Source organism: Bombina bombina, chromosome 6 (genome assembly GCF_027579735.1).
Source record: "Bombina bombina isolate aBomBom1 chromosome 6, aBomBom1.pri, whole genome shotgun sequence".
In the NCBI taxonomy this organism is placed as follows: Eukaryota; Metazoa; Chordata; class Amphibia; order Anura; family Bombinatoridae; genus Bombina; species Bombina bombina.
In genome coordinates this window covers 396,090,057-396,110,257 of record NC_069504.1, presented here as the reverse complement: position 1 = coordinate 396,110,257, position 20,201 = coordinate 396,090,057, and the positions used below count along the sequence as shown (strand labels likewise).

The 20,201-nt window shown below is 36.6% G+C and overlaps 1 protein-coding gene across 1 annotated transcript in view; it reads left to right on the top strand.

The window, feature by feature from the left end:
* Nucleotides 1-617: 617 nt before the first annotated feature.
* The window catches only part of NEURL1B (neuralized E3 ubiquitin protein ligase 1B), a 100,928-nt gene continuing 81,344 nt past the window's right edge, over nucleotides 618-20,201 (top strand). The window contains exon 1 of the mRNA XM_053717129.1: nucleotides 618-873. Within this exon, the coding sequence (XP_053573104.1) occupies nucleotides 843-873 (31 nt within the window). The 5' untranslated portion in view covers nucleotides 618-842. The remainder of the gene's footprint in view (nucleotides 874-20,201) is intronic.

Sequence of the window (20,201 nt, the reverse complement as noted above, 5' to 3'; positions counted from 1 at the left end):
TTAACATGTCCGAGCCTGACTCAGTTTTAAACCCAGACACACAAATGAAAACCCAAACTGTTGGGGTCATTCCCTGAAAGGTAACAACCCCAGCTCTTTCTTTTTGGGGTTTCATGCCCCCCTCTTTGTAAACATTTTCAGTCTAACGCTAACTAAGAACTGGGAAGTTGTTTGGCTAAAACTCTTAAACATTGAGTATTAAAAAAAATGGTTTATATTGTTTTAATATGACAATCTGCAAGTGCCAAAATTTTGTGTTTGTATTTTACCCCATTTTGTGGAGTTTCTTCCAATTAGCATGTTTTATACACATTCCCTGTAGGCTGCCAAAACCCTTAGGCCTGATTGCTGCAACTAAAGTATTTAATAAAATGTTCTAATTATTCTAGGGTTGGTGACATAAATGAAATTAAAAAAAAATTAAAACTGAAAAGGGTTTTACATCCCTGGTATAAAAGGTACTACTTGAAACCAACTGTTGCATTCAGGATCGTTCATTTATTGTACAGCAACTGAGCTGATCCACCTTAAGAGAACAAAGCAGGAGGCAGTGACAGTGGAGAAGGGAGGGGCGAATATTGGTTCATGAGAGAGAAATTCAGGATCTGCTGGGGATAAGGAATGTGATACTACAGTCACTCTGCTCTGGCTCCGGAGCTGCACGGACACAAGGGAAGCAGCAAAGCGACCACCACCCCCTGGATTAATATCTATACCTCAGCACAGAACCGTGCAGCAACTAACATCATCCAGGGAGCAAAGGGTTAAATGGACCTTCACTGCCCGGGAAAGGGCTGTCTATCACCTTCCTGCTGCTGCTGCACCCACTGTCACCACGGAACATGGGGAATACAGCCCAGAAAACCCTACCAGGTGAGGCTCAGGTTGCCAGGCATCACCCAGTACTCTTACTGGCAGCTGTGTCAATGTGACAGAGAGGGGATCTATTCTAATCGTTTCTAAGGATGAGTCTTCATTATTAGTACCAACCTGTGCTGGGTGATGTTGTTCAAGTGTGGGTATATGGGCAAGTGTATACTTGATCACTATTCTGAAAGGAGTTGGTGTCATTATATGTATTGCAGATCATGATTATGCACTGTGAAATGTAAAGAGGTTTGTCAGGGTTTCAGTATAATGTGCTCCACAAACATGATGCCCACTGCATGCCTGCACTTCTTTGTTACACTGGTGTTTAAGTGTTAATTACCCTATTCATTAACAAATAAGGTTGTAATGCATTGCTTTGGAATCTGTTGCATCCATCTCTCCCAACAAACAGATCCTATAAATGAACATGAAATAGGATTATTATCATGCAAGTGCAATATGCTAAATACATGGAGGTTTAAAGGGGCAATAGTGACCCACTGATATCCTCAGTCTCACTTATTGGCTCACTGTCAAAGCATATTTTCCGATCAAGTCTGTGGTTTCACCTGCAGAATAGAATTGTCTCTTCCTAAGATCAATACAAAGGGTTAAAATAGCATAATAATGATATTGAATTTAACTATGGATATTACAAAAAAAAAGCACAACAAAAACACGAGAAACGCATTAGATTCATGACCAAAAAAAACTGAATGAAATTGCTATCTCAGTATAAAACAAGCAGTCCCTGTTTGTGTGATATCTGTATCTTGCCCTTCACTGGTATAATCACACCTGCGGGCGCTGTTTAGTGTGCTGCTTATGGTAGATGGGTTTCTAGGGGTTTGCTATTGTGTCTGCTTTTACCCTGCCCCTGAGTGTACACCGAGTTGTGTTACTTAGCAATGTGATCAGACACAATTTACATTTGAATTAGAGCTTGTGTAGGAGGAGCATTATTTAAACGACTGTTGTTAGATACGGCAGTTACCAGTTTGTATGTAGTTAGTACAGTGAGGCAATCGTTCAAGTTCCTGTAAAGTAGCCAGTTTCTATCACAGCAGAACCTATGTCAGAGTTGCAGCTTGTGCTGCTGCTGTGCTACTGCCGATGCTTTGGTAGAACTGATCCAGCACAACAGTTGAATCCCTCATTTCCTTACTAATATTAAAGGGTGATGTTCTGCTTAGTGTCTAGAACTGACGCCGGCAGATACTGATTTATAAACTTCGGAAAATAATCCCTAGTTTGTAAAGAGGTTTGATTTGAGTAGAAACTCAACAGATGCTATTCTTCAAAACTCCAGGAACAACGTATTACAGTCTCTTGCTATTTGCACGAATCATACAGAGTTGTGTGACCTTGTGCCATGTCTACTGCTCATGAAAACTTATATTTATAATTTGTGTATACCCTGCTGCTGTAACTTTATTAGGAAAAAAATACATTTAAATAGAATACATTAATATCAAGGCAATGAGGTGTCTAAAATACCCCATGCAATAGATGACAACATGCACCTGTTTGTGAGGGAACAAAGACAGAAAATAATGAACCATTAAAATATGTGGAAAGGCAGACTTTATTAACTGTTATTGTTGCTTAAACTAATGATACTTTTATAATAGCCTTTTTTACTGAAATGTGACCATAGAAATAACCTTATTAATGCCACCAGGTTTTGTGGTTTCCTAAAGTGCCAATGGCATCAGAAGCCTGGTGGGTTGTTGAAATCCTGAGTTCACTGTATTACATTGGATTTTTACTGAAGAGGAAGGGTCTCATATTTATCACAGTATCTTTCTATATGTGTTTTTTTTTATGGCACATATTAGTTAGCTATGAAAACATCTTAATTTATTGTATATCAATTTTTGTTATATAACATTAAAGGGATACTAAATCCAATTTTTTTTCTTTCATGATTCAGATAGAGCATGCAATTTTAAGCAACTTTCTACTTCTAGGTAATGTTATGACTGTTTTTCAGCGGCATACGCACATATTCTGTGAGGGCCCGTGCACTAGTTTTCAAACACTATGCAAACTCAAATAGTTGGCATTGGTGTTGGACCTTTCTGTCCCTTTTTCAGTTTTCAGCAGTCTTTAATACATATCTTTTTGTTTTGTTGATACGTTTGCTTATTTTATTGCATCATAGTTATCTATTAGTATTTCAAGAAACATGACTTATTTTATGTGGATTTCCACTGGATTAAAAGAACAGTGCTCACATTGTGGTTATGATTAACGGTGAAACTTCAGGTGTCTTACATAAGATGAACATATTATTTGATTTGTCACACATTGTGTTCCTGTGATTATATCTAACAATTTATAACCCAGAATATGTTGATTCAAATATTTATTATAAGAGTCTAACAGGGGAAAAAATGCTAGGATTTTATTTGGGTGGGATTGAGAGAGATCTTTGCTGTGTGGGTGGAGATGTAAAATGAGAATTGTGTGTCTCCAATGGTCTTGTGGGAACGACACGAGTCCTGTCTGAGGGATCATGGGAGGTACAACGGGTTATATAGCTCTATATTTGTTTCCTAAATATTTTGGTTAGAGGTCACATCTTAAGACGAGGCCCATAAATATTGATTTGCTCATTTGTCTTAGTGTGAAAATAATTGTAAATGTCTCTGCAAGGATTGGATTTAAGAATAAATACAAACAATGTGTTTGAAAAGTGAGGTACCCTGAAATGACACAATTGTATGTGGGCTAGGGACTGCCATCATTCACTGCAAAGATGTCAAGCAACTGCTGCTGCCAGAATTGTTTTTTATTGGCAGGATCAGCCATGTGTCTGCTATGGCCTCAGAAAGGGCAGATGCTGATTAGACTCAGCTGCTTTTGTCCCATTCTTGGTACACAAGTGGTACTAAGGAAACAGCTGAGATGCCTAAATTAAATTGAGCATTCAGTCCCAGCTTCCATGCTCAGCCCATGTGTGACACTTAATTATACTCAGAGCACTTAATATTATTATTATTTGAGTTTAAATATTTTACACTATACAACCCTGGGGGCATTCAGTTATATTGGTCATTGCATATTTAAACCTATATATGTTAACCTTTTTAAAAAGCTACATAATTATGCTCCAATCTATTTATGCAAAGACCAGGGATCCCTGTAATCTTATTATTACATTGGGATTTGATAGCTTTTCAGTCACTTTGTTCATATTAAATGCATTTTTAAATTGACATCAATGGCACTATCACTTCTGTCTTTTTGTATTTAAAAATGTAAACAAAAACAAATAGTATTATGACACAAACTTGAGCTTTTCTTGGTTTGTCGCCTTTTGTTTGAAACTGGTTAATCAGATATCAATAACACTTTTTTTTATTTTTTTGTGGTGAATTCTGGGGGAAAATTCCCATGAAAATTGTATTATTGATTGAATGAAATAACAAATGAGATGATTACGTTTAGTTAATAAGTGATGTAACACAATTAGTGTACCAGTCATGGTGTAATAGCACACACATCCCTTGTAAAATGGATTTAAAAGATGTGAGAAGAGCCATACACAAGGACAATGAGTGCCTGCAGCAGATGGTCTGTGTGCGCGTCAAGATTCTGAGCAGTCAGCTGACCTGTTGCCTCCAATGCTGCTGCTATTCTTGTTTGCCTTTATTCTTAACAGTGATTTTCTAGGAATCAATGGTTCACAGCAAATTGGCATGTGAGGCTTTGTGTTCCTTTAAGCAACATGATCTGTCTTAAAAGTATTGTAAATGGACTTGAGTCACACATTATTTTGTGTCACATTTTTTCTTTAAAAACAATAACAACTCAATGAAGTCAGAGGGTTTGATTAAGAAGTCATACATTCATTGCATCATTGTTTGTTTACTTTAAAGGGACAGTCAACACCATAATTTTTGTTGCTTAAAAAGAAAGATAATCCCTTTATTACCCATTCCCCAGCTTTGCATAACCAGCACCGTTATAATAATACACATTTTACCTCTGTAATTACCTTGTATCTAAGCCTCTGCAGACTGTCCCCTTATTTCAGTTCTTTTGACAGACCTGCAGTTTAGCCAATCGGTGCTCACTCCTAGGTCACTTCACTTGCAAGAGCTCAATGTTATCTATATGAAAAACATGAACTAATGCCCTCTAGTGGTCAAAATGCATTCAGATTAGAGGCAGTCTTCAAGGTCTAAGAAATTAGCATATGAACCTCCTAGGTTTAGCTTTCAACTAAGAATACCAAGAGAACAAAGCAAAGTTGGTGATAAAAGTATATTGGGAAGTTGTTTAAAATTACATTTCCTATTTAAACCATGAAAGTTTTTTTGGGACTTGACTGTCCCTTTAAATGGGAATTTGTGCTGCTGTATTTTTAATTAAAATTGTTACTTCCTTTGAATTAAAATGGTAAAATACACTCCTGCAACCTGTTTACGTATTTTTTAAAGGGGCGTATATATGTAGAAAAAAATCCACTATTTTATAGTGTGAGCATTTTTATTCAGCTTAACCCCCCTTTTCACTTTTTTTTTCTGCAAATGGGTTAAACACATTTTAGTTGTAATTTTTAAGAAATTGTAGTAGCTGCAACTATTTCTATGGAGATTTCTGGTGTCACTACTACCAGTTTACACCTAAAATGTAAACCAGCCCACAGTTGATTAAAAAGTTACAAATCGAGTAATCTGTTTTGCTGCTTCTGTGATGGACACAGCTGGTGAGCCAATCAGGAGCTGCCAACTTATCTATCCACTAATCACTGGTTGATTCCTGCTGACAGGAGTGAGCTGGGTATGTGTTTAACCTCACTGTAGTGGTTAAAGGGGCATGAAACACAGAATTTTTCTTTTATGATTCAGATAGAGAATCAGAGAATACAATTTAACAACATTTCCAATTTACTTCTATTATCAAATGTGCATTATTTGCTATTCTTTGTTGAAGAGATATCTAGATAGGTAGAGTGCACGTGTCTGGGGCACTACATGACAGGAAATAGTGCTGCTATCTAGTGCTCTTGCCAATGTATAACATTGTTGCAAAACTGCTGCCATATAGTGCTGAAGACACCTGCACACTCCTTAGCTTACATTCCTGCTCCTCAAGAAAGGATAACAAGAAACAAAGAAAATTTGATCATTGAGGTAAATTGGAAAGTTATTTAAAATTGTATGTTCTATCTAAATCATGAAAGAAAAAAGTTTGCTTGTTTTTTTTGTCCCTTTAAGTACAAACCATAGTAAAAAAGAACATTTGTTTAAAAATAAAATGCTCTAGGAAAATAGAATTTATTCAGATTTATTAGGAAATAAAGTTGTCAACCAGGTGTAACTATATACATAAAAGTACCCATACCTACTTTTTAGTTTCACTTGAGACCAGCAGTTCTCTGAAGCTCCTGAGTGGTACTTTAACTGTGTGTTTAACACCTTTTGTGGGTGTTAAACTCATAGCATTGTAGCTTTGTTAGTGAAAAAATGGCATGCTCTAACAAACTACACTATGTCATTTTATCAGTATAATGGCCCTTTAAGTAGATTAAAATTGCATTAAATGAAAGAAAAATCTATCATACATATGCAAGAGTTCTTTTTAAGTATGTTAAAATATATTTTTACATGAAAAAGGTGTTTTGTTCACTCTATGGTAAGGACAAATCCTACAACTCATTTGATAAACCATGAAAGAAGGAATGTGCATTCGGATTCTTCGTGAGGATCCGAATACAGAAATAGGTGGCTGCTCAAATCTTTTCATAGGCGGATTGATTCTAGTGAAAGAGCCCCACATCAAGAAATGGACTTGCACGGATCTTAGTGTGGTAATCTTTCACTAGAATCAATTTGGCTGCAAAATCATCTGAACGGCATGAGCAGCCGTCTATTTGCGTATTCGGATACCCATAAAGGATCCAAACGCACATCTATATTAAGAACATATTTTTACAACATATGTTTAAAAACACACACACACATAATGCATCACATGTTAAAATGGCCTTTTTTAGGTGCAACAAAGAAAATAAATGACTTTTTTATTTATTTATTTTTTTAATACAGTGTCTGACAGACATCAAACTAAGAGACCAGCTAACAATAATATTACTGTCTTTCTTGCAAAAAAAAAAAAAAAAGGAAAGAAAATGGTCAGCCAGTGGGTGAAAAAGTAGTATGTGAGGCTGTGATCCCATCTCAGATCAGGGCCCATAGCTGTTTAGTTTCTTTAGGCCATATGCCCACCTCTTGGCTACATGAGATCTCAATACATGTAGGACCTGTAAATTACATGTCCAGATTAGATCTGTGGTTCTGACACATTAGACCTCAGATCAGTTTTATTTTACTGGAGAGGCAGTTGAAATACTAGACTGTCCACTTAAATACCAGACAGCTAGCAAAATACATTTTGAAAGTCAAGTTTAAAAAAAAATATTGATATATATACTGTGTGTGTGTATATATATATATATATATATATATATATATATATATATATATATATACTGTATACACACACACACACCCAAGTAAAAAAAAAATTAGACCATAATAACGGAGTTCATGGTTTGTGGGACTCCAGCCATATCTTGCAAATTGAAAGCAAAGCACTTTAACAGCACCTGCAAATAATCCTTTTGGTTCTCCTCTTGATAGTTTAGCCTGTAAACCACAAACCACCAACAGCAGGGTATATAAAGTGTCAGATTTGAAGGGTGCCCTTAAAGGGAATGGGAAATCAGACTCACATGATTCAGACAGAGCATGTTATTGTAAGACCCTTTTAAGTTCACTTCAATTCCTGCATATCCTTTAAAAAAATAAATGTACATATCATGCACTACTGGCAACTAGCTGCTGATTGGTGGCCACACACATTTGTCTCTTTTCATTCTCTCACTAGATGTGTTCAGTTAGCTCCCTGTGCTGCACTACTGCTCTAGAATTGACTGCAGGGGTTAAACACACAGTTATACAAAGCAATAGTACAATAATAAAATTCTTTAACATCATAGAACATTTTCCCTTTGCACTTTTATATACTTTGAATTTTACTAGGTATTTGTTTTACAATTTGTGGTAAAAAAATGGACCTTGGAACACATCGGAGAACCTGGTTAATATCCCTGTAGTGCTAACCTTTATGTTGAATCTGTAAAAACAAAATTTAAAAGGGACAGGAAACCCCCACATTTTCTTTCATGCCTTGGATAGAACATACAATTTTAAACAACTTTCCATTTTAGTTCTATAATCAAATTTGCTTCATTCTTTTGCTATCCTTTGCTGAAGGAGTAGGGCTGCACTTCTGGCAGCTAGCTGTACACATCTAGTTAGCCAATCACAACAGACAAATGTGTGCAGGCACCAATCAGCAGCTAGCTCTCACTAGTGTAGGATATGTATGTATTCTTTTTAAAAAAGGGATACCAAGAGAACGAAGCACATTGTTAAAATAGAAGTAAATTTAAAAGTGGCTTAAAATGACATGCTCTATCTGAATCATGCAAGTTTAATTTTCACTTTCCTATCCCTTTAAGAGCTGAAGTACAATTTTAACAGTAGTATCTTCCTGTCTATTGGTTTCTCAAGCTCTGTGTTATAATATTGATGTAAGTTTATCCCCAGCATCAGTGAATTAATTGAGTTTTGTTTTTGGATTCATATGTTCAGTACATTCCATACATTTTTTTTTCTTTCAAACTTCAAGAGTAATCAACAATAGCTGTCTGTCTAGAATAAAGCACACATTAATAGTAAATCGGTAGAACCACACCCACAGCTAGTAATATACTGTAGCATAGTACCCTCACACACTTATACAAAAAGTATATTGCAAGCAATGCATATGTTAGTAGTATACATTGTGCATTTATTGCAAGTACTGATATAATACATGGTTTGACAAACCTTATGTCAGCATGACAGTAATAAGATTTAGCTCCCATAAATGTGATCTGCAGTAATATAATACTTTGGATGTGTGTAGGTAAGTAAATTAAGCTCATTTTAACCCCTTAATGTACAGGGTACGTCGCTGATCTTTGAATGTGGATTGCTATTTTTATAGCGTGGTCTCGCCACCAGCTGTCCTACTGAAAAGATTAGATTTAACCCAACAGTAACTTGATTTGGCAATGATTTCAATAGCACAGTTTTCATACAGACATTGCAAAAGCATAATGGATATAGTCACAGATTCCTTAGCTCCCTTGCCCCTGAACTGCTTTAGATCATGTATAAAGCGCAGTCCCTTATGCCATATGCAATAAATGCATTGTTGTCTCCGTGCCTGTGTGACTTTTATTCTCTTGTTCTATCCTTCTCTGTAGAAGGACAATTATTTATAACATTTGCTGATACAATGATAAGACACAGCTCTTTATCTTTGTAATAAAAAAAAACACACAAGTTTCACTGCAGGTGGAACCTTTTATATCATAAATCAATATTTTTTTTCTTTTTAATTTTTTTTTTCTAACTTATTTAGGGTTTACTACAATGAAAAATCTGACAGGCTCTTCACCTGCCATGGAAACTTGCACAGAGAGCTGTGGTTTCAATAAAAAACGTGACCCGCAAGAGAGCCAGTGTTTTAAAGGGACAGTCTTTCATGATTCAGATAGGGCAACTTTCCCATTTAATTTTGTCACAACATTAGCTTTGTTCTCTTGCTATTCTTAGTTGAAAGCTAAACCTAGGTAGGTTAATATGCTAATTTCCCTTGAAGGCCGTCTCTTATCTGAATGCATTTGACAGTTTTTCATTCTATAGCTTATAATGGCAATACAATTCAGATCTGTAATGCACAGTATTGCATTTCCCATTTGATGTTTATTAGGTTGGGTGCACAGTAAACTGTGCAGATGTATTTTGTTAAAGAGCTTTTTTTTTAAGTTAAATATTAAAGCAAATTGAACTCAGTGCCTTTAAAATGTTACATACTTGAATAAGTGAGTAAAAAGTCTGGTGAGTTATTTGGGTGTTTACTGAAGTGTTTTAGCTTCTGGGCAGAATACCTGTGACACCTGTGACATCAATAGTGGCATCCATGATGAGACAATTGTTTTATTTTTACCTAAATGTCATTAAAATGTCACCGTACAGAATGTAAAATTTCAAGGTAATTTTTCTTTTGTACCAAAAAAAAAAAAAAAAATGTTTAAAGTGACACTGTAACCAAATTTTTTTCTTTCGTGATTCAGATAGAACATGCAATTTTAAGCAACTTTCTAATTAACTCCTATTATCAAATTTTCTTTATTCTCTTGGTATGTTTATTTGAAAAGAAGAATGTAAGTTTAGATGCCGGCCCATTTTGGTAAACAACCTGGGTTGTCTTTGCTGATTGGACAGCACCAATAAAAAAGTGCTGTCCATGGTTCTGAATCAAAAATTTGCTGACTCCTTAGCTTAGATGCCTTATTTTTAAAATAAAGATAGCAAGATAACGAAGAAAAATTGATAATAGAAGAAAATTAGAAAGTTGCTTATAATTACATGCTCTATCTGAATCATGACAGTCATGGGTTCAGTATCCCTTTAAAGCCATTTACCATCAAAAAATAATTATGTTTACTACCTTTCATTTTCAGTGCTATTCAAGTGTAATGTGATTTAAAACACCAGAGTAGCGCTTGACCAGTTTTTTTCTGTATAGGAGCCAGGCTCAAAAAGTAGGAGCAAGATTATTTTTCAGGTGCCCATAAGAGCAAAGCAGCAGCAAAGTCCAGAGAGTTCAAGTGCTTTATTGGTTTTGTGACCCGTGCTTTACACTTATAAGTTGGGCGGCGCATCACCAGATTCCAAAGCACATACTGTGGGAGCCCGATAATAAGGGACAATGATCCTGTGCAGCAAGTAATAAGGGTTTGTTCAAGAATAGAATGCTCTAATGAAGTATAGCAGTTTATTATTATTTTTATTATTATTTCACTAGACTGTCCCTAAATAAAACTGTAATTGTGTGCAAGCTCCTGTGTCATTATTTTTTTTTTTCTTTGTGCTTCTTAGAAACCAGTATTTGGCAGCAAAACATTTTTATAATTTACTTAAAGGGACAGTATACACCAATTTTCATATAACTGCATGTAATACACTAGTACAAAGAAGAATATACACGGATACTGATCTAAAAATCCAGTATAAAACCTTTTTAAAAACTTACTTAGAAGCTCCCAGTTTAGCACTGTTAATGAGGTTAGGCTGGGACACCCACTGAAAGGGGCTGGAAAAACATGAAGAGCAGACACTCCCACTCCCCCTGCCCTGCATATGGAAAAAAAAGATGACACAAACAGGAGGGACAGGAATCTGTAGACATCAGTATACATCTAAAACTTTGGGGCTTGGTTAGGAGTCTGAAAACCAGCACAATGTTATTAAACAATAAGCAAAACTATACATTTTTACAAAAACACGCCCAGATGGACTGTATAAATGGATCATCTACAAAACATTTATGCAAATAACAATCTAGTGCACAATGTCCCTTTAATGGATGGGGGGAAAGGTGACCATTTTCTGGATTTACTTTGCACGTGGCATGCACTCTCTGGTCTTTTTAGATGGTACAATGTTGTCATTAATAGAGGAGCCTGGAAATTGGAAAATAATCTAAATTGCTTCCCATCTTTTCTGATTCTCATTCTGTGATGAGATAAATCCTAACCCTCTCATTAACACTTCAGATCTGTACTAGTAGAGAAGAGGTCTTGTTTAGTTTTTGCTAGCAGTATAAATTTTCTAGATAAAAGGAGATTGACATAATGCAATCACTTTCATTCCAATCTGTACAAGACTAAATATAAACATGCATAATTCCTTTTTGCAAAGTTATATTTCAAAGTTACCAATCATAGGTTGTTATCATCTAAGCAAATACATTTTACAGTGTTGCTCCAGCTTCATGTTGTTATGACAGAGAGAAATTCAAGTAAACATCCAAAGAAGAAGGGAATATGCAGTAAAGTAAAACTTCACTTTTATTGTACAAAGTTTAAAATCCAAGGAAGGTTCACACGGTATCCAATATGCGTTTTGGCGCTAGGCCGTATTCATAACTGCTAAATCACATTCTTAATCATCACCTAAAAAAGGGTGTCTAACACACTCATTGGCAAAAAAGGGGATACGCCCCCTATTCTAAATTTTTAATTAACACATTAGATACCAACTAAAAATATTATCCACTCCACTCTCACATGAAGCTGTTATGCTAAACACAATATTCTACATGTATTGGATAATTGTATATCCCCACACTGTAAGTACTGGTGGTGCTGGTGTACAGCACTATATTTAATAGGCAATTCAATATATTCATACATATATGTTTGACATATTTACAGAGACATGTGTAAGCAAGTGATAAACCTCACAGTAGGGATATAATCTGCAAATAATCAAGATAATGATGGTATATATGCAAAAAGCAAAGGACAAAAGGGCATATGTACATATAGCTCAGAACACCAAAAGATAACAAAGCAGTATAATATATAATTTTATACATGCATGCGTGAGATGGAGTAATTGGACAAGTACAATATATACATAAGCTATATTTTCAATAGTGTATGTGAAGGGCTTATAGCTCACTCTCACAAGTCTCATATTATCCTATCTCATGAATGTACTACATTGTTACACAAACAAAGATACCAGTTCTTGTGAATATTAAATACTACTCAAACCTGAACAAAGACAGAGCAAGTATAGTATGAGACCACTATTCCCCCTGATATAAAACACACATTAAATAATTGTGTATACGCTAATGCATTGACATATATATTGACATATATTGACATATAACTAAAGCATGATATTCATAAATGAAAAGAAAAAGTGAGGTTGTGTATATTCAATCAACCTGTGAACTCTAGCCACACACCAGGTCACCACAGGGCACAAGGTGAAGGGTATTTTCACTTCCAATAGTTAATAAGATCATATTGAGCATTAAGACCCTGTGGTATCCTGGTGCACAGCTTAAAGATCCACAGCATTTCTCTCTTTTCCAAGAGTCTTTGTCTATCACCCCCTCTTTTAGGATATGTGACTTTGTCAATGGCTTGCCATCTAAAGCTAATAGGGTCTTTGTTATGCTTCTGTACAAAATGTTGTACCAGGGGAGAGGATGACTTTCCAACATTAATCGTGGACTGATGTTCCCTAATACGTAATTTTATGTCACGTGTAGTGAGTCCTACTTATGGGACCTTACAAACCTCACAAGTGATGATGTAGATGACAAAGGTGGACATACAGTTTTTAATGTCATATCTTTTGTTAGTGACTGTTGATGTAAACGAGTCTGATAAAACAATGTAATCACATGCTTTGCAGCTTGTCCTCCCACATCTGTACATTCCTCTACTACTCAACCAAGAACTAGTGACTCTATAAGGATTTTTAGTACAGTGGGGGAAAGATAATTGCCTAAGGATTTATTCCTCCTATAGGAGCATCTAACCCCTTTCTCTTTGCAGCCCACCAACTTATCATCAGCAAAAAGGAGTTTAAAGTGTTTCTTAACTATATTACAGATTTGGTTGTATTCTGTACTGTAATCTGTAACAAAAGTTACACCTTCGTTTGTCATAGAGGAGTCCCTGGATCGTTCAGACAGCAGATCCTTTCTGTCTAGAGCCTGTACCTCTCGGTTGGCTCTTTGAATCACATGTTTGGGATAACCTCTACTCTTTAAACGGTTTATCATATCCTGATTTTGTGTTTGGTATATATTCTCCTTTGAGCAGTTTCTTTTGACCCTTATGATCTGCCCCTTGGCAATTGCATAAGGTACATGTTGAGGGTGGCAACTACTGGCGTGGAGAATTGAATTACCTGACATTAGTTTTCTGTATATATTCTTCTCAACACAACCATCCTTGTCACCCTCTAATGTACTGTCCAAAAAGTTTATAGATGTGTTATCAATCACATATGTAAATCTTCAGATTATTTTTATTGATGTAAGCTACAAACAACCTCATCGTGTCAACGTCCCCCTGCCAAATAAACAGGAGGTCATCGATGAAGCATCTGTAGAAGATGACCTTCTCTTTATAGGGGTTTAAATCTCCTAAGATGTGGGACAGCTCCCACCAACCCATGTATAGGTTGGCGTACGAGGGGGCAAATTTGGCCCCCACAGCTGTCCCACATCTCTGGAGATAAAACTCTCCCTCAAACTGAATTGAATAATTATGACTAAGAATAAACTCAGTAATTCTAAGGACATAAGTCCGAAATTCCTGAGATAGAAAAGAATGATTTGTCAGGAAAAAGTCTTGAGCCATTCATCCCTTGCTGTGAGGGATGGACGAGTACAGGGCAGTCACATCAACTGTCATCTATTTGTAAGTTGCTTTCCATTCTACGGATTCCATCAATGTAAGTACATGTTTAGTAGCTTTCACATAGCTTGGCAAAGCAAGTACCAAGGGACTAAGCAATGTATCCAACCATTGGGAGGTGCGTTTAAGAAGTGAGCCAATCCCACTCACTATAGGGCGATCAGTGATTTATGCACTTTGGGGAGGTGGTGAAAGGCTGAAGTAACTGGATACTCCACATATAAGTATTCCAAAGTCTTTTGATCTATAAATCCCTGTTCCAGCCCATCATCTAGAAGGTGCATAAGTGCAACCTGATATTTTCTTACTGGATTGTGAGAGAGCTTACAGTAGTTTTCTTCCACATTTAAAGTGGATGTAAAGTCAATTATAGCAGACAATCTGAACCGCTTTATCTCTAAAAATTAGCATAAGTTTGTCATCGTTTTTTTTTTTTTTAATCAGTCAATTATATCGATCTATATACTTATTCAATTGTAATCGTCTTGCTCTCTTCCTCCGCCCGCCATTTTGGACCGCATTTAGAACTTTGATTGACACTTTAGTCAACTAATAATTAGTCATACCCCGTGGCGTCCAGCCCCTTTTTGCTATACGTCACTATTTCTTTTTGCGTCTTTCAGTATGCGCATGCGTAAATAAACTCCTTTTTTATTTCGAAGTGCTGCGCATACATGCTTTAAGCATGTGCATAAAAAGGCCGCAGCCATAAGCTTCCTGGATCCACTGTGAACAGCAAGTAAGTAAGGATCGATGTTTAGACTCGGAATTCAAAATAGCTGTTGCTCGATGCAAAAGTTTTCAATGAATGGAAACATTCATTGAATACTATGTTGCTTAGAGAAGATAAGCACTCAGTACGTATGCGCATTTAAATTTTCAGTTACGATCGCGATCGCACAATAGTTGACTAACGCATGCGCAAATTCGGCAGTAAATTTTAAATGCATGCGCACACAAAAAAAGCATCATGAACAAGCTTTGATAATACGTCATAGAGTGGGTGGGACCGCTCTATACGTTAGGAGGAAGAAATAAGGGAAGTAATGGATGGGAGGAGCGATAACTGAAAACGGAAAATAATAATGCGTTTTGACTAAGACACTTAATATGGAGCATTATTTATTGTTAAAAACTGCTAAATTTACATTCACTTTAACTGTCATAGTGCTTCCTCCATATAGGTGAGTCTATCTAATACCACAACAGAGCCCCCCTTATCGGCAGCCCGTGTCACTATATTGGTATTATCTTGTAGTTCCTTGAGGGCTTCTCTCTCTTGTCTGGTCAAATTTCCAGGGACCAAAGTCTCTCTTCCAGCAAGGAGCTTCAAATCTCTTTCAACTCTATTGTAGAATTTCTTGATGAGGAGTCCTATGCTGTGTATTGGATCGAAGGTGGATTTGTTCTTGAAACCACTAAGGGAGGTTACACTCTTACTAGCCTGAGTCAAGGTACTTTCTCCCAGTAATTCATCTAAGGATACTGAATCACAAGTTTCAATAAAAGACAAATCTGAGTTTAAGTTTATTCTTGCAATGTTGTCAGTTCTCATCCTACTGTCAGGGATCTGTTCTCCCTGTTCAGACCTTGAAAAATACTTCTGTAATGTTATGTTGCATACCAATCTATTGACATCAGTCATCGTTTTGAATAAATCAAAATGTACAAAACCTAGTCCTAAACCCAGGACTTATGTGTGTTTTATTCAAAACGATGGTTGAACGATTGATCACACTGTGGGTTGATATTTGTTCTTGTTCCCTCTGCAGGGGTATCCGACCTGTGATTCTATCAGCATCCCCCCTTCCTCTGGTTTCTCTGAGGGAATACAAAAAACCTGTTCCAGTTGCTTATTGCCTTGTTCTTGTATGTTATTGTGTAGACCTCCCCACTGTAGTGTGGTTACTATAATGCCCTTTATTTGTTTCCTGTACCCCAGTACTATATTTACTGACAGACGTTTTAGGTCTAACCATTGGTTCTATATATCCACCCCTCCTTCTGGGGACTATTATTTTTTTTTTAAGATACCAGGGAGTTCTGTTTTGGGCCCTTCTCTGTCTGAGGAAGTTCTACCATCACCTGATTCAACTTCAGTCTGAAAAGGTCACATGGGTTGTATTAGACTGTCTACCCCTTATATTCCTACTGCGTGATCTGCCTCTGTTTCTGTTCTAGAATCTCTGCCCTCGATTTCAAACATGTACCAGGTTAAAATCATAGTTAGCCTGATCGGGCAAATATTTTTAATGCTTAATACCTATTACCATCGTTTTAATGTTAGCAACTGATGTTCTGAGAACCTCATCAAACTTAGGATAGTCTAATTCATGTTTACGTAAATTCAGTTCTAGTTGCAAGGTATTAATCTCATCTCTGATCATTGACAACATTTTAGCTTTATAAGTCACTAACCATGCCATTAATCTTAATGAACATTCATTGAGTATACTGTTCCAACTTCCAAGCATTTACAAATTCAGAATCCTCCACTTCAAAAGTGGGATATTTAGTGATTCTCAGTCCTCTGGGTACTATATTCAAGTCAATATACTTCCCCATGGTCCATATGTCCCATTGGAATTTGGTCTCTTTTACTCTGTTTGTCCATTTCATCAAAGAGATCACTTAATGGAAAATCTGATTTGTTAGTGGAGAAAACTTTAGCCAGTTCGTGGTCTGGTTCCTCAAGAGGAAGAACCGGTAGGAGTTAATAAAATTGTGAATCTTCCATTTGAAAACACCCCCCTCACTAGTGGATAAAATCCAGCAGTGCTGCCTGTACGCACTATACCAAATATACCGTCACTGAGCTAGGTTCATATCTCACTATGAGTGTGTGTTTAGCTGCAAAAGTATGCTCCTGCTCCTTCTCTGAGTCTGACCAGCTGTTGGTAAACAAAGCACTTACAGTCTTTTGCCATTCACCTTCGTGCCAAGATGGTGTCAGTCCCGACCTCTTTGTTGGGGAAGCCTTTTCGATCTATCTCCGATCAGCATTTATGCTCGCAGCATCACCGCTTCCATCCAAACGCTGTCGCTCTGGTCTGACCCAATCACGTGACTCATACACACGTCACCAGCACGGCCGGAAAACACCACCTCGTCCAAGGGAGCTCAGGATTCTACGTCACACTAGGAGGCTCCACTGTTCCCTACAGGCAATTCAAGTAAACATCCGAAGAAGGGAAAATGAGGTAAAGTAAAACTTCACTTTTATTGTACAAAGTTTAAAATCCAAGGAAGGTTCACACGGTATCCAATATACAGTCTATGCGTTTTGGCGCTAGGCCGTATTCATAGCTGCTAAATCATATTCTTAATCATCACCTTTAAAAGGGTGTCTAACACACTCATTGGCTAAAAAGGGGATACGCCCCCTAATCTAAATTAACACATTAGATACCAACCGGTAAATAGATTATCCACTCCACTCTCACATCAAGCTGTTATGTTACACTATGCTAAACACAATATTCTACATGTATTCAATAATTGTATATCCCCACACTCTAAGTACTGGTGATGTACAGCACTATATTTAATAGGCAATTCAATATATTCATATATACAGAGACATGTGTAAGCAAGTGATAAACCTCACAGTAGAGAGATAATCTGCAAATAATAAAGATAATGATAAATGATGGTATATATGCAAAAAGCAAAGGGCAACAGGGCATATGTACATATAGCTCAGAACACCAAAAGATAACAAAGTAGTACAAGATCATATAATTGGTCAAGTACAATTATAGCTCACTCTCACAAGTCTCATATTATCCTATCTCATGAATGTACTACATTGTTACACAAACAAAGGTACCAGTTCTTATGTATATTAAATACTACTCAAACCTGAACAAAGACAGAGCAAGTATAGTATAAGACCACGTTTCCCCCTGACATAAAACACACATTAAATAATTGCGTGTACACTAATGCATTGACATACATGTAACTAAACCATGATATTCATAAATGAAAAGAAAAAGTGAGGTTGTGTATATTCAATCAACCGAGTGTTGCAAACTCTCTAGCCTGACACCAGGTCACCACTGTGAGGTTTATCACTTGCTTACACATGTCTCTGTCTCTCTTGTTTGCTGATGTTTGACATATATACAAAGGGGCCACCACTTGATAACAGACTACATATATAGCAGTCAAGGGGTTAATAAATTGTCAGCTTACAAATAGCTGCTTGGCACATAAGAGACAAATGAGAGAAGTAACTGGACTTAATGGGTGAACAGTTTCAGCTTTGAATATTAAAACATAACTTTTATTGATGAACACACAATAAAATAGGAAATTGCAATGTTAAAAACACACTTAGGAGCCTAACAATGGTCAAATGGCCAGTGTTAGTGTTGAATATTATGTGGAGCTGCTGTAGTGTGCAGGTGGAAAGCGTAACAGGAGCTCCTAGGGCTCCTCACCAGCTCCCTAGCCCTAGGAGCTCCTGTATTTTATAAGCCTTAGGTTGCCTATCTGTAGTTGTTGATAATGTTAATTTAAACTTATCTTACTGTGGAAGCTACTTAGTGGGATAGTCAATACCGTACACTCGGGGGTAACTGTATACTATTTACCCAGGCTTAGTTGCTACCGGAACTAAAGCTGGCATTCAAATTATTCCATTTATCATTATCACAAGGTTGCAATTCAGTGCAGGCATCCGTAATTTATGTATTTATATATAGTTATATCTGGATGCTTTAGTAGTTTTTTTAAGTTTAAATTACTCTTGTGTTATATTATCCTTTGCAACGCTTATATATTCCCTATAGACTGGTCGAATGATACACCTTTACAAACTTGTGTACTCCGGTACGATCTCTTCCGCAACTTAAGTTACAATTTATTAAACTTAACTATAAGGGAAGTGCAAGATTTAAAACCAGAGAATTTAATCAGTATCATTTCATGTCAAGTCTGTATTTCTGTGTCAGAGGGAAAACATAGCGGTTATATTGCATACTATACTCAATATTGGGTTTATATCTCTCCTCTTTTTGACATAATCTATAGACTGGCTGAACACATAAGTCTACATACACTTCATACTACTGAACTCTTACCGAGAAACCTTAACCATTTAAGGTGACAACATAAGGCTTTCTAGAAGAGGTTTTATACCAGTATATTAAACTGACAGGGAACTCTAACACAGCAATTGCACAGGTGAATTATAGGAGTATCCTGATACTATTATAACCACTTTCACTACTATCACTTCATACAAATTGAATAACCAAAAACTAAGATACTTTAAGTCAATTGGCATACAATATGAATAATGAGGGGGTGTCCTATCATGAGCCCTAAACACTAACCCTGAATAAACGTAGGGGATATTTTTACCTCTAATAGTAGACTCTCTGGCAAAAAGAGGTTGTTACAAATCAAATCCGGAGCCCAATCGTATAAACGAGCATAGGCAAAGAGCGTCTTAAAGATATCAGCTCAGTACTACTTATATCAAACCTCCAGGCATTACAGCCAAATATGCAACATTAGCAGTTTATCTAATGATAACCATTGATTGTGGGTATAATTTGCCTTACTACCTGATCATAAGACCTTATATGTATAACGTAATTACTGATTCAATCAGTTAATTTTCCATTTACTGGTATAACACGCACTGATCATAAGACTCCTCTATTGATAATAGGAGGAACCTCAATCCTTGTTGAATATACACATATAAGTAATCCTCACGAGTCAGGTGTCATTAGCTGGTGAGCTACACACCAACTTTATTTACAAACGGAAGCTATCTCTACTATTAACTCAGGAGTGTTTTGGGAAACGTGATAATCTATATCCCCCCTCTAGTATTAACTATACTCGCTATTCAGTGCTTAAGCCAATGACTTAATGTCACAATCGTTAACATTAACATACTGTTATAATTGGGATCCCCGATACATCTTACTAAGCAAGTGTTTAGATAACTGCC